Source organism: Delphinapterus leucas, chromosome 3 (assembly GCF_059928025.1).
Source record: "Delphinapterus leucas isolate spDelLeu-1000000601 "Yukka" chromosome 3, BTC_Dleu_Yukka2, whole genome shotgun sequence".
Taxonomy (NCBI): Eukaryota; Metazoa; Chordata; class Mammalia; order Artiodactyla; family Monodontidae; genus Delphinapterus; species Delphinapterus leucas.
In genome coordinates this window covers 121161512-121174319 of record NC_143131.1, presented here as the reverse complement: position 1 = coordinate 121174319, position 12808 = coordinate 121161512, and the positions used below count along the sequence as shown (strand labels likewise).

Sequence of the window (12808 nt, the reverse complement as noted above, 5' to 3'; positions counted from 1 at the left end):
TGTCACTTGGGCTGTATTTTATCAGTCACACAGACCAGTGCTGGTATAGTTTGGGAAGGGACTATCTAAGAGTGTGAATACCAGGAGACAGAGACCACTGGGGGCCATCTTGGAGGCTGGCTACCACATCTACCAGAAATAGAAATAGAATCAATTGCCAAAAATAGATTTTTACCATAAAAATATAAATACAATGCAAACAAAACAATGTTGAGAAATTCCAGCTGGCCCGAAGGCTCTTCTCCTGACATCTACTCTCTCTCTTTAGTTAGAAAGGGAATTTACCAAGTGGTAAAGGACACAGGAATTCCAAACTAAGATGTCTTATTGTCTTATCAAAATGATTGACAGGGAGTGACTATTAGTGGTACATGTCCATGCCTTGTAAACAGTGACCACTATTCTTTTTAGAGATAACACACCCAAAGGCTTGTCCAACTTCATACTAATAACCAGAAAGAGCTGATTTGAACTTACGAAGGTACAATGCCCCCTGATCGTGTAGCTCAGATTCTTAATTGTGCTCGAGACATGCCTGGGATAAAGAAATCATTATTAGCATAACATGCACATTCTCATCTTTTGGTTAGATACAAATAACACACTGAAACTTTTTCTGTGTTTAGCAATGAGTAATTTTTTCAATTAACTACAGGACAGTGATTCAGGGATATTCTTATGGGGTAGAACTTCTGTGTATTATAAGTGCTTCAATTACGATGGCATCTGTTGTTCCTACTTAAACTGTATAGAGGCTAGAATTATGGCATTAGTGCTTCCATTTCATGTCCAAGTAAAGAAGCTAGCAAACTTACACAATACAGAAAGGAATTGAAACAGCTCGTACAGACATTTGGCATTGGAGGACAACTCTGGAACAAAGCTGAGTTGTAGACCATTAGTCAATTCTGTGGCCTATTTCTCACAAAGAATTGAACCTGATACAGTTAACCATCTACCCCAAACTAATGCTTAACAAGCAGTGTGATATAACATGTTAGGAAGAAATGAATATAGTTTATTTTCATCCAGGTCAAGTAGATTATTCTGTGCATAAAGTATCTTTTCCCAGAAATGAGACTAGGTATATTCAACCTAATGAATTGATGATTATGATTTTTTCTCTTTTCTTTGAATATGATTTATTTTTGAGAAGACAAATGTCCTGTAGTCTTCTGAAGACCATCCCCTCTAGTGTAAAGACACAGACTCTTAATTATCTAGTGTATCTATTTAGATATGCTGGTCTTGTGTAGGAGGATCCTTTCAGTTTTTGCCAGGCTAGCAAATCTTCAGATAGTTTTCTTCAACAAAAGAGGGTACAATTGAGGGGAGGGAGAGGGTAGGAAGACTTTCTGTCTGTCCCTTTTTTTGTTGTTCTTTTTAATTAATTTATTTATTTTTGGCTGCATTGGGTCTTCGTTGCTGTGCGCGGGTTGTGGTGAGCCGGGGCTACTCTTCGTTGCGGTGCGCGGGCTTCTCATCGTGGTGGCTTCTCTTGCTGCAGAGCACGGGCTCTAGGCGCGCAGGCTCAGTAGCTATGGCCCGCAGGCTTAGTCACTCCACGGCATGTGGGATCTTCCCGGACCAGGGCTCGAACCTGTGTCCCCTGCTTTGGCAGGCGGATCCTGAACCACTGCGCCACCAGGGAAGTCCCTTTTAAATTTTCCTTGAAAATTTTTGACAGGTGAAAACTGCATTTCTGCCTCTTAGCACATTTAATACTGGGTGGCAGAAGATTTTAAACAGTAACGATCTTTAGTATTTGGAGTCAAAAAGCATGTGAAATAATGAACAAATCTCCCTAAGTCCTATATACAGTAGCTTAGTTTGCCAAGTCTGTGATACACCTAACTAATTGCTGGCAACCTTAACATAATTTAAGTGTTTACCTATCACTTTATTTAAAAATTTGGGAGGGGAGCACGCTTTATTTGCATACGGTGGTGCAATGCTGAATTAAGGTCATTTTCCTTTTGCGACTCTCACAGTATTTTTAAACCAGTTTCCTCTTTCTCTAGTCCTCCTTAGCATTAAGTTAGAAGTCATAATAAAATAATGAGATCTTCTATAAATAGAATAAATAAAATACAGAGATCTTCTGTAATTGTTAGAAGAAACAACTGTTTAAAGCACAATTTAAAGAACAGCTTATCAAGAAAGAGGTTACCCCTGGTAGGTAGGGACTGGAAGGGGGCAACAAGAGGGTTTGTGGGGGAACTGTTCTGCTTCTTGATATGAGAGCTGATTACATGGAAGTGTTTGGCTTATGAAAATTTATTAGGTTAGGTGGCACACTTAGGATTTGTGAGCTTTTCTATATGTATACTGCAGTAAAGTTTTTTAATGAACTATGTTTGTCAAACAGAATATGAAAGGCTTTTTATTTTAAGTTGACCTCTCAACTTTGTAATGAATGTAAGAAAGTACACTATATGTTTCTTAATCAATGCCTTTGGTCCTTGGCTATGTTCCACCCAAAACAACAACAACAGCAAAGAGCCTCTCCATAAAAATATCCTTTAAGGCCTGTGAAATTTTAACAGTGCCTTTATTTTCCATATAGGACAGCACAATTATCTTTGTGCTGGAAGAAATGATTGCATCATTGATAAAATTCGAAGAAAAAACTGCCCAGCATGCCGCTATAGAAAATGTCTTCAAGCAGGAATGAACCTGGAAGGTAATGTAAAAATATCTAAAATGAACTGTCTCTGCATCATACAAAAATTTATTGTTTTACTTTTTAAAATATACATAAGCAGATGTAATAATTAAAAGTAGGATTTTAAATGAGTATTTCATATTCTGCTTAAGTTTATTCACCAACTTTTACTGTACACACTGAATTCAGTGTAGCCAGACTATATGCTAAGAAAGAAAATTATGTAATAATCAAACTTGTAAGACTTGAAGAAACATTACTTTGATCTTTCTTATTTCTTTTTTCAACCTCAAAACTATTTGCTACGGTTAGAAATGTTTTTATACTAGATATAGTTACATGTCCATTATTCTGTTGTTTACCTTTTACTTGGCACATATGTGTATATATAAATCTTTTGTTACAAATCTACAGGGGTGAAAAAACTCCTCAAGGAGGCATTGGATGGGTTTTGTTTGTTTTTCAAGCAAAGAAGAAATCTGAAACTAGTTATAAGTTTCATATCCTGGTTTATATAACAAGCTGTATAATTAAAATTGATCTCATCATTTAAAATCTTTCCTCTGGAAAAAACGTTTGGAATTTTGCCTTAGTTGAAACTGCAAGTTCCATGAAGGTGGTAGTGGTGATCTAGTAAACCCCTGTGCACTTTGATTCAACAAGTACTCACCAAGGCAAGCACTAGACGTAAAACAGTGTCTGCATTGAACATCAGTAAAATAGTGCCTGTATTCAAGTACTTTACTGTCTAGTTAGGTTGCAGAGTCAATCACAAAATGGTACATACAGCACACTACAAAAGGAATAGAGAGCTACAGGAGCAAAAGGAAGGTCACCTAATTCTGTCCTAAAAGGCAGGGAAAGCTTCCTAGAAGAAGCAACATTGAATTTTAAATCTAGATAAGTTGAGTAGGAGTAGGTGGAAAATAAGGGCAGAGACATGATCAGACTTGTATTTTGGAAAGACTGATCTTGTCGAATATGGTGATATTAGAGGGAGAATGGAAACCATGTGGTTCTTTTGACAGAAGAGAGACTGTTGGTGCTATCTAGTACACACTGTGTGTATATGTTTTTAAATATAAAGTAGATTTATGGGTGTGACTGTAGTCTAATTCCCCAAACCAGACACACAACATTATCTTCTCAGTTCTTCATATTACTTCGATAGCAAAAAAGACAGATTAAATTAGTCTTTTCTTCACCATGTTTTACAGACCTTCATGACACACCAATCACTTTATTACAGAGTGTCAACGTGTTAAACATTGCTTTAAAGAAAATGATAGCTGGGACTTCCCTGGTGATCCAGCGGTTCTCTGCGCTCCCAATGCAGGGGGCATGGGTTCAATTCCTGGTTGAGGAACTAAGATCCTGCATGCTGCACGGTGCGGCCAAAAACACAAAACCCCAAAAATATTTTAAAAAAAAGAAAAAAGAAAATGACAAATGCCCATCTTCTTGTAGGTGTTACAAAAGCTACAGAGATTACACATTCATGTAGAAGTTCACTTTCACTACCACAAGGATAATTTCTTCTTGTTACAAAGAAAACCAGATAGTTATTCCTAACTTTCTTACATATCACATCTCTGTGCGTATTTTAGTTTCATTTTTCTGTTCTCTCACCATTTAAATAAATATATATTAGCGCATGTCAGGTTTTAGTGCTTGGTTTATGTATTTTTTTCTCCAGCCCCAGTTTTTCTACTTTCCTTTAATCCCCATTGTTTTCATCTCAGCTATTTTATATTTAGAAATAAGTTTACTCAAAGGACAAGCTCAAATAAAATTCTGTCATATCACTAATATAGTGTGGTTGCTTACCCAGTAACATTTTAGATGCTTTCCCAAATACACATCAAGCTTTACTTTGATCTTTGGAGCTTTAAGCATATAATGCTCTTTTGAGCAATTCCTCCCCTATCCCAAGTATAAGGGAATTTTTTTATTCAAAAGAAATAAGATATATCACCTATAAAATAATGATTCTGATGGACCAGGTTAGTAAGTTTGTCCCATTTCTCCTCCTTCTTACAATTTAGTAACAGCTGTAGTGCCCTTTGCCTTTACCTCACCAGAAGACCAAGGCAGCGAGTGACATCTCATTTTCTCCGTATTATCAAATATACCATCACTGCCATTTCTAATCAGGTCTTCCATTGAAAAGTCAACTTTTTTGAAAGAATAAGATTTAAACGTACAATTTGAACTAAGCTGCAATTTCTCAAAACACTGAAATAAAAAGCAACCACACTGCATATGCTTCTATAAGTTGTCATATAAAATATCAGAATACTGGGGAAACTAGCCTTTGTCAAGAGCTACTACATGCTAGTCTCTGATATACATTCTTCTACTCAAAGAGGTTATTTTGGACCCTCATATTAAAACCACCTTCAAGTAGGACCAAGATTATTAACCTTATGTCCACTTACACTACACAGTTCTAGTTTGTTATTTAATCATATATTAGCTATTAGGTAGCACATATCATGCAGTTGATAATGTAGCTCTACTTGTAGAAAAATTTAAAGAAAGGCTTTAATAGAGTTTTTGTGTATATGTGGTTTTAGTGTGAAAGCCTCACTTTTGTTTTTAATTATTCCAGTATATATAAAACTTTTATTTGGAGTAGGTATGTGTGTGTCCCAGAAGTATTTGGTGGGCAATAACACTTAATAATACTTAGTACTTGGGCATGAAACACATGGCTGAACTTCTTTGTTTTTCTTTAAACAATCTTTAAAAACGTTCTCTTGTTCATCGGAGTGTTTCCCCTAAGCAGTTTCACGATAGCCCTCTCAGAGTAATTTTGCAGAAGCAGTCAACTCTCTCAGAGCCCAGTGCTCTCCATAAATGTAATTTAGTACCGCAAGTGCTGTATTTTGATACTGTTGCTCCATACCAAGTGACTCTCAAGATTTATTTTAAGGCAACCTCCTTCACTGCTTAAAGTGCCTGGCATTTGAGTACAGTAAGTTTTTTAATGGTGATCCTAAATGTTTTTTCATTTTAAGGTGTATTGTAATTATTCCTAATTATAGTTTTATTTTTGTCATGAGGGTCAAGTGGAACTTACAGGCAAGGAGGCTTATGGTATCAGATTTCATAACTAATATTTTTAAGCTAAGTTTTAAGCTAAATAAGATTTCTTTACTTAAGAATGAAATGGAGCTATCACAGACTCGTGAACACTTCTGTAGAGATCATATATTGACTGCTAATGTCCTGTATGCTCCAAGGGGTCAGGAACTTAGAGAAAAATCTTATTAACTAAATTGTGATTAAAAATAGTGATCGCTTAACTAATTCAATTAACGACTCCTTGCCACAGTTATGTGAAAATAGTACATAGTCAGCACAACACAGTTGGTTGGGCTCAGTAGGCCTTTCTGAGCTTGAAGCCTCAGTTCTTAGATAAGCAGTAAGAAATTAAACTGATTATATATTGAGTATAGAAGATGATTTTTAATTTTTTTCCTTTGATCTTTATTTTTTTACGCTTTTATTTTTTATTGAAGTATAGTTGAATTACAATGTTGTGGTAATTACTGCTGTACAGCAGTGACTCAGTTAGTTATACATATATATGCATTCTTTTCATATTCTTTTCCGTCATACTTTATTACAGGATATTGAATATAGTTCCCTGCGCTATAAGTTAGGGCCTTGTTATTTATCCATTCCTTTATGTACCAGTTCGCATCTGCTAACCCCAAACTCCCAATCCAGCCCTCCCCCACCACACTCTCCCTTGGCAGCCACCAGTCTATTCTCTGTGTCTGTGAGTCTGTTTCTGTTTTGTAGATAGGTTCATTTGTGTCCTAGTTCAGATTCCACATATCAGTGTTATCATATGGTATTTGTCTTTCTCTTTCTGACTGACTTAGTATGCTAATCTCTAGTTGCATCCATGTTGCTGCAAATGGCATTATTTTGGGGGTTTTCTTAATGTCTGAGTAGTACTCCACTGTGTACATGTACCACATCTTCTTTATCCATTCATCTGTCGCTGGAGACTTAGGTTGTTATTGTGAACAGTGCTTCTGTGAACATAGGGATGCACGTATCTTCTTGAATTATAGTTCTGTGTGGATATATGCCCAGGAGTGGGATTGCTGGATCATATGGTAACTCTATTTTTAGTTTTCTGAGGAACCTCCATACTGTTTTCCACAGTGGTTATACCAACTTAAATTCCCACCAACAGTGCAGGAGAGTTCCCTTTTCTCCACACCCTCTCCAGCACTTATTTGTAGACTTCTTAATGATGGCCATTCTGACTGGCGTGAGGTGGTACCTCATTGTAGTTTTAATTTGCATTTCTCTAATAATTAGCAACGTTGAGCATCTTTTCATGTGCCTGTTGGCGAAATGTCAACTTAGGTCTTCTGCCTATTTTTCGAATGGGTTGTTTCTTTCTTGTTGTCGAGTTGTATGAGCTGTTTGTGTATTTTGGAAATTAAGCCCTTGTCAGTCACATCATTTACAAATATTTTCTCCCAGTCTGTAGATTTGTCTTTTCGTTTTTTTTATGGTTTCCTTTGCTGTGCAAAAAGCTTGTAAGTTTGATTAGGTCTCATTTGTTTATTTTGGTTTTCATTTCTATTGCCTTGGGAGACAGACTTAAGAAAACATTGGTACGATTTATATCAGAATGTTTTGCCTATGTTCTCTTCTAGTTTTTATGGTGAGAAGACTTTAAAATCCTCCAGTTCGTCATTGTCCTTTCTTCTTTGTTTTAATGTGGAGTGTAGGAACACATATTCTAGACAAATGTAAAGTTACGGTTAACTGAAGTTTTTACCGTACTGTTTCAGTGTATTGACTGGGGATATGCACGTTTTTGTTTACTTTGTCAACAACAAAGTACATTCCACGACTTGGAGATCTGGGTGTCAGTGAGATACCTTTAAAGGGTTTCCTTACGTGTAGGAGCTCTTCCTTTTTTAAAACTTCATCACTCCTCTGTAGACCTGGACTATGTGAATTCAAAATATTCTACAACTGTATTTTACCACCAGTTGTGGCAATGATCATTCTTATACAGCGCTTAACGTGTGCCAAGAACTGTTTTACGCATTTTATATATTTTAACTGACTTAGTTATCAACGGACCCTATGAGGTAGGTACTAATATTATCCTCATTTTACAGAAGAGGAAACTTAAGGCCCAGGGAATAACTTGCACAGATACCCAACTGCTCAGTGGCAGAGCCAGGATTATATTCAAACATGCTGGTTTCATATTTATGCTCTCTCTACTACTACAGCATACTGAATCTTCAATAGAGCGTGGTAAAATAAATTAGAACAGATCTATCGTGATCCTGTTTCTCTGTTTTGAAAGGTTAACTAAAAATTCTTAAATGTCTCAGCACAGAGCACAATAAGAAATGGGACCATTCTATTCAGTGTAAACAGCAGGGTTTTTTTCCTTTCTAACGCTGTACATTGAGATACATAGTTCTCGCCACCACATCTGTCCTCCACAAACTAGGTACTTTGGCATTTTAGGGACAGAGGATCTAATAATTATTTTAAATGTGATTAGCATTTACTTTTCCCTTAGCAAAATGGTTCGCATACCTGACAACTGAGATAGGTACATTTCTTCTTTCATACAAATTACATACAAATTACATTCCTTGCCCTTCCTTGGAGTTCTGAGTGCTTTCTCTTTAGGAATACTAAAATTCTTTTCTTGCCTAATATTTTTATTTGTCACTAGAACAAGTAAATTCAAGAGTGAATACTAAGAAATCTATAGAATCCATGCTGTAATTTGACTATACTGTTCCAAACTAAGTCAAAAATAAAAGATGGTTTTAGTTACTTTATATATTACATGAAAATGGATACTTTAGGCTTATAGAGTCATGAATATAAATCTCTCATAAAAGGGAAATTATCCACTGGTAATGTATGTAAATTAAAGTTTTTCTCTTCATCTCCACAAAGGTTTTTTAGTCCCATATAGTATCCATCATATAAAGGTAAAAAGTGGATTCTTCTGCTGTTAGAACTAATACTGTTTTTAGTGTGTGATCTCCTATGTCATCTTACTGTCTTGATAAGAAGGGGACTTTGTGCAAGCGTATAAACAGTATCACTGTCTTCATTACATATACCCATAATTAGATTAACCGTAAACCACAGTTACTAGTCTGGGATTACAAACTGAGATTCTTTCTTTCAGTTGATAATAAAAGTAATTTGCCTTGTATAACTAATGACAGTTTTTACTTTGGAGAGAAACTGAAACAGAAATTACTTTATGGAAGAATCTAGGTGAGTGATTTGTTTATATTGTTTTAACATAGTGTTGTAAGACACTTAATTTGATATAAAGTATAACTATAATGAAGAATGGCTTATCTGTAGAGGAAATTAATAAATGAACGGGTTCCTCTTGATCCTTTGCTTTCAGGCAAAAATGTGTTTTTCTCTTATCATAATTGCTAAATAAAAGATTTCTCCTCTTTCAAATTAAATAGTTGCAGAAATTAAAATACCTCTTTAATGAACTGTGCTGCCCAGATTTTCCCATTACAGCTGATTTCTGTGTATTTTTTTTTAATATACCCACAGCTCGTAAAACAAAGAAAAAGATAAAAGGAATTCAGCAGGCCACTACAGGAGTCTCACAAGAAACTTCTGAAAATTCTGCTAACAAAACAATAGTCCCTGCAACGTTACCGCAACTCACCCCTACCCTGGTGTCACTGCTGGAGGTCATTGAGCCGGAGGTGGTATATGCGGGCTACGACAGCTCCATTCCAGATACAACTTGGCGGATCATGACTACACTCAACATGTTAGGTGGGCGGCAGGTGATCGCAGCGGTGAAATGGGCGAAGGCGATACCAGGTAAGGTGCAAAGATAACGCAACTAAGGCACAAGTCTTAGAATCTTTTAAATAAAACATTCGCGCTTTCTATCGCCCTGGTCCCATGGCCTCCTGCCATCCCCACTCCATCAAGGGGGGAAAAGGTATAAATATCAGGGGAAAATTTTTTTTAACTTAAATTCGCTGAATGAGTCTCATCCCGGGACAGGACTCTTGGCTTTCTATTTTACTGTTTAGTCCATATTTACTCACATAGGCAAAAGGTGACAAAAATTGGCAACTCTTAAGTTTTCTTACATTGAATGCTATTAAAAAGTACTGAGGGCTTCGGTCTTAACATGTCAGATGACAAAGGAATACTGTGCCCACTTTGTGCTTCATTTCCTCTATCTGTTAAGAGTCCTCCAAAACCGTCTTTGGCAGTTCCCAGAGAGATGATCTTCTCTTTGGCAACTAGAATGTTTCCTCATACCTTTATTCCTCTTAATTCAGGATTCAGGAACTTACATCTGGATGACCAAATGACCCTACTGCAATATTCATGGATGTTCCTCATGTCATTCGCCCTGGGGTGGAGATCATACAGACAATCAAGTTCAAACTTGCTGTGTTTTGCTCCTGATCTGATTATTAATGAGTAAGTCATTTGTGAGTCATTTTCCTTCAGGACTGAATCAATCCTACCAGGTATCTTGGAACTGGGCAAACTTGAAATAGAGCGTATCAATGCTTAAGGCAGGCCAAGTGTAATGCAGAGCAAATTACACGTGGCATTATTACTGTAATTTAAGGATATTTTTTTAAATAGTGAGCATCGCTTTGGGTCAGTAAAGTCTACAGCAAGTAAAAAGGAATCTTACTGTGGCCTTTTTAATTATGTAACCCTATTTCAGAAAGGAAACAGATGCAGTGTTTGCATTGCATGATGCAATTCATACTGATCTTGCTTTCAGCAGGGACAATTACAGATGGGGATGACACGTATGGACCCAGAGACAAGAGGTATCACTCAATGTCTGTGACTCGGAAAGAACATGGGAACAAGATTTTATTTTTAAATTTGGGAGAGAACAACCACACTTTAAGATTTGATCAATCAGCTATTCTCTAGGCCTGTGAAATACTTCAGATATCCATTCCCCCGTACCCACTGCAGTTGTTTTCCGCCTCCAGTTTATCCTCCATCATGCTAAGTTTTTCTTCCTAATGCAGTTTGATCGTATAATGTACCACCCCGACACACAGGTGTCTTCAGTGAGCACTCAGTGCATACTCAGCATGGTTTCTGGCTTTCCAGAATCCAGCCTCATCTTTTTTATCTCTCGTTGTTCTCCTTCACTACTCTTTGTTCCCACTCAGCGTGATCTGTTCTTCAAACATACCCCTAGCTCATGATGTTCATACCACCATGTAAAACCTCTCTGCTGTACATCCCTAGCTCTTATCACTGTCTACCTTTTATTACTACCTTTTTGTACTCACAGCTTATTTCCTTTATTAGAATGCAAACAGGAGAGTCACACACTCACATATACCTACCCATTGGTCTGGGCACAGTGAAAACTGAAGGAGATTTGTGTTCATGTGAAAAAAGATAGAGATGTTAGAATTGTGAGCTCTGGGTGCTACTGACTAAGAATTCCAAAAAAATTAATGAAATCTTAAACCACATTATTAGAATAATAGTCTCGTTGTACTCTATGTGAGTTAACCCATCATGAGTAGTTTGTGTTCAGGATGCCATATTAAAAGTAACAGTGACTGTAAATATGTCCAGAGTGGCAAGGAGTTTGGAAACTAACATCAGCTGATGAACAGAGGATGAATGGAGGAAGGAGAAAAGGACACTTGAGAACGCTGAGGACAGCCTAAAAAGACATCCTGTGAAGATAAAGCAAACATATTGTTTTATCTGTTGGGTATGCCAGGCACAAAAAGAACAGGTAGAAGTTATAGAAGAGCATCTATTTGAGCTGAGCTGAGTGTGAAATGGGAGGGGGCTTGCCTGATGTAGTAAGCTCGAATTATTGTATCTATTTTAGTGGAGACTGGATGATGGCTGGCTAGTTCTAAATATTTTAAAAGAGGCTGAATTATTGAGTTAGACTTGGTGTGGTTGCTCTATTGGTAATACTTATTTTCCAGCACAGTATTCGTTGAATCATATTTGAGTACTTACCAAGTGCCAGACACTATTTGAGAGCTTGAGCTATAAGAGATGAGGCCCCTGCTCACATACTGATGAGGAAAATCAAATGACCAAAATTATTTCAGAGAGCCATGACAGAATAGTGTGGGGGGAGGGGAGAAGGGTGTAGGCTACTTTAGATTTGGGGACCACAGAAGGCCTCTCTAAAGAGCTGAGTGCTAAATAGTACAAAGAACAAGCTTATAGGAAAGGTAGGGCATCTCAGGCAGAAGAGATGAGTACAAAGGCTGGAAACAACCTTGGCATGTGTAAGGAACTGAGAGAAAGCCACTGAGGATGTTCTATGAGTTTAGAGAAGTGGACAGGGACCAAGTCAAGCAGCATCTTGTAGGCCATGAAATAGAGTTTAGATTTTATTCTCAGAGCATGAAGAAGCCAGTGCACGGGGGAGGGGGGGGTTTCAAACAGGGGAACATCAAATACGTACCACACTCCTAATTTGTGCCTGGTACAGTATTAGCAGAGAACAAGACAAAGTTCCTGACCTTTATGGCTTACACTCTAGTTGAGGGGACACAGATAACCATCAAATAAACAATCTCAGACTGTGATGGAGTTTTTACTAGAGAGAGGCCTTTTTCAGATAGGGTGGCTTGTATTTGAGCTGAGTGAGACCTGAAGGAGAAGACCAGTCTTCATAGTGAGAAGAAACATGACAAGAGGCATGTGAAATATGTACTGTAATCACACTCTTTGTATTCCAAGAAGGGGCCATATCTCTGCCGTCAGTTGGTAGGCACTGCCATGTGGTTCACCAGACCAGATCTCCACACATACTCTTAGGTATCTACTTTAAAGAAAGAAGTCACCTTGACTATCTGTTGCCAAAAAAAAAGACTGCTCAAAACCACTGCATCACAATTTGACAAGATTTTAAGTTGTTTGATCGAATTTAACTGATAAAAATATGTAGCTTATATGTATATTCAAAGACATCTGAAATTTCTTAGTACTTGCTCCTCATTTCAGAATCTGACCATGCTTGCTTAAAAAGTTAAAAACATGTTGACTGGGCTTCCCTGGCGATCCAGTGGTTAAGACTTCGCCTTCCAATGCACGGGGTGTAGGTTCGATCCCTGG

At 37.3% G+C, this 12808-nt stretch overlaps 1 protein-coding gene across 8 annotated transcripts in view; it reads left to right on the top strand.

Moving 5' to 3' along the window:
* Positions 1-12808, top strand: part of NR3C1 (nuclear receptor subfamily 3 group C member 1) — a 130749-nt gene that overhangs the window by 99872 nt on the left and 18069 nt on the right. For all 8 annotated transcript variants that reach the window (XM_089909440.1, XM_022589990.2, XM_022589987.3 and 5 more), the window contains exons 4-6: positions 2567-2683; positions 9260-9538; positions 10012-10156. In XM_089909440.1, coding sequence (XP_089765566.1) covers positions 2567-2683; positions 9260-9538; positions 10012-10156 — 541 coding nt within the window. The remainder of the gene's footprint in view (positions 1-2566; positions 2684-9259; positions 9539-10011; positions 10157-12808) is intronic.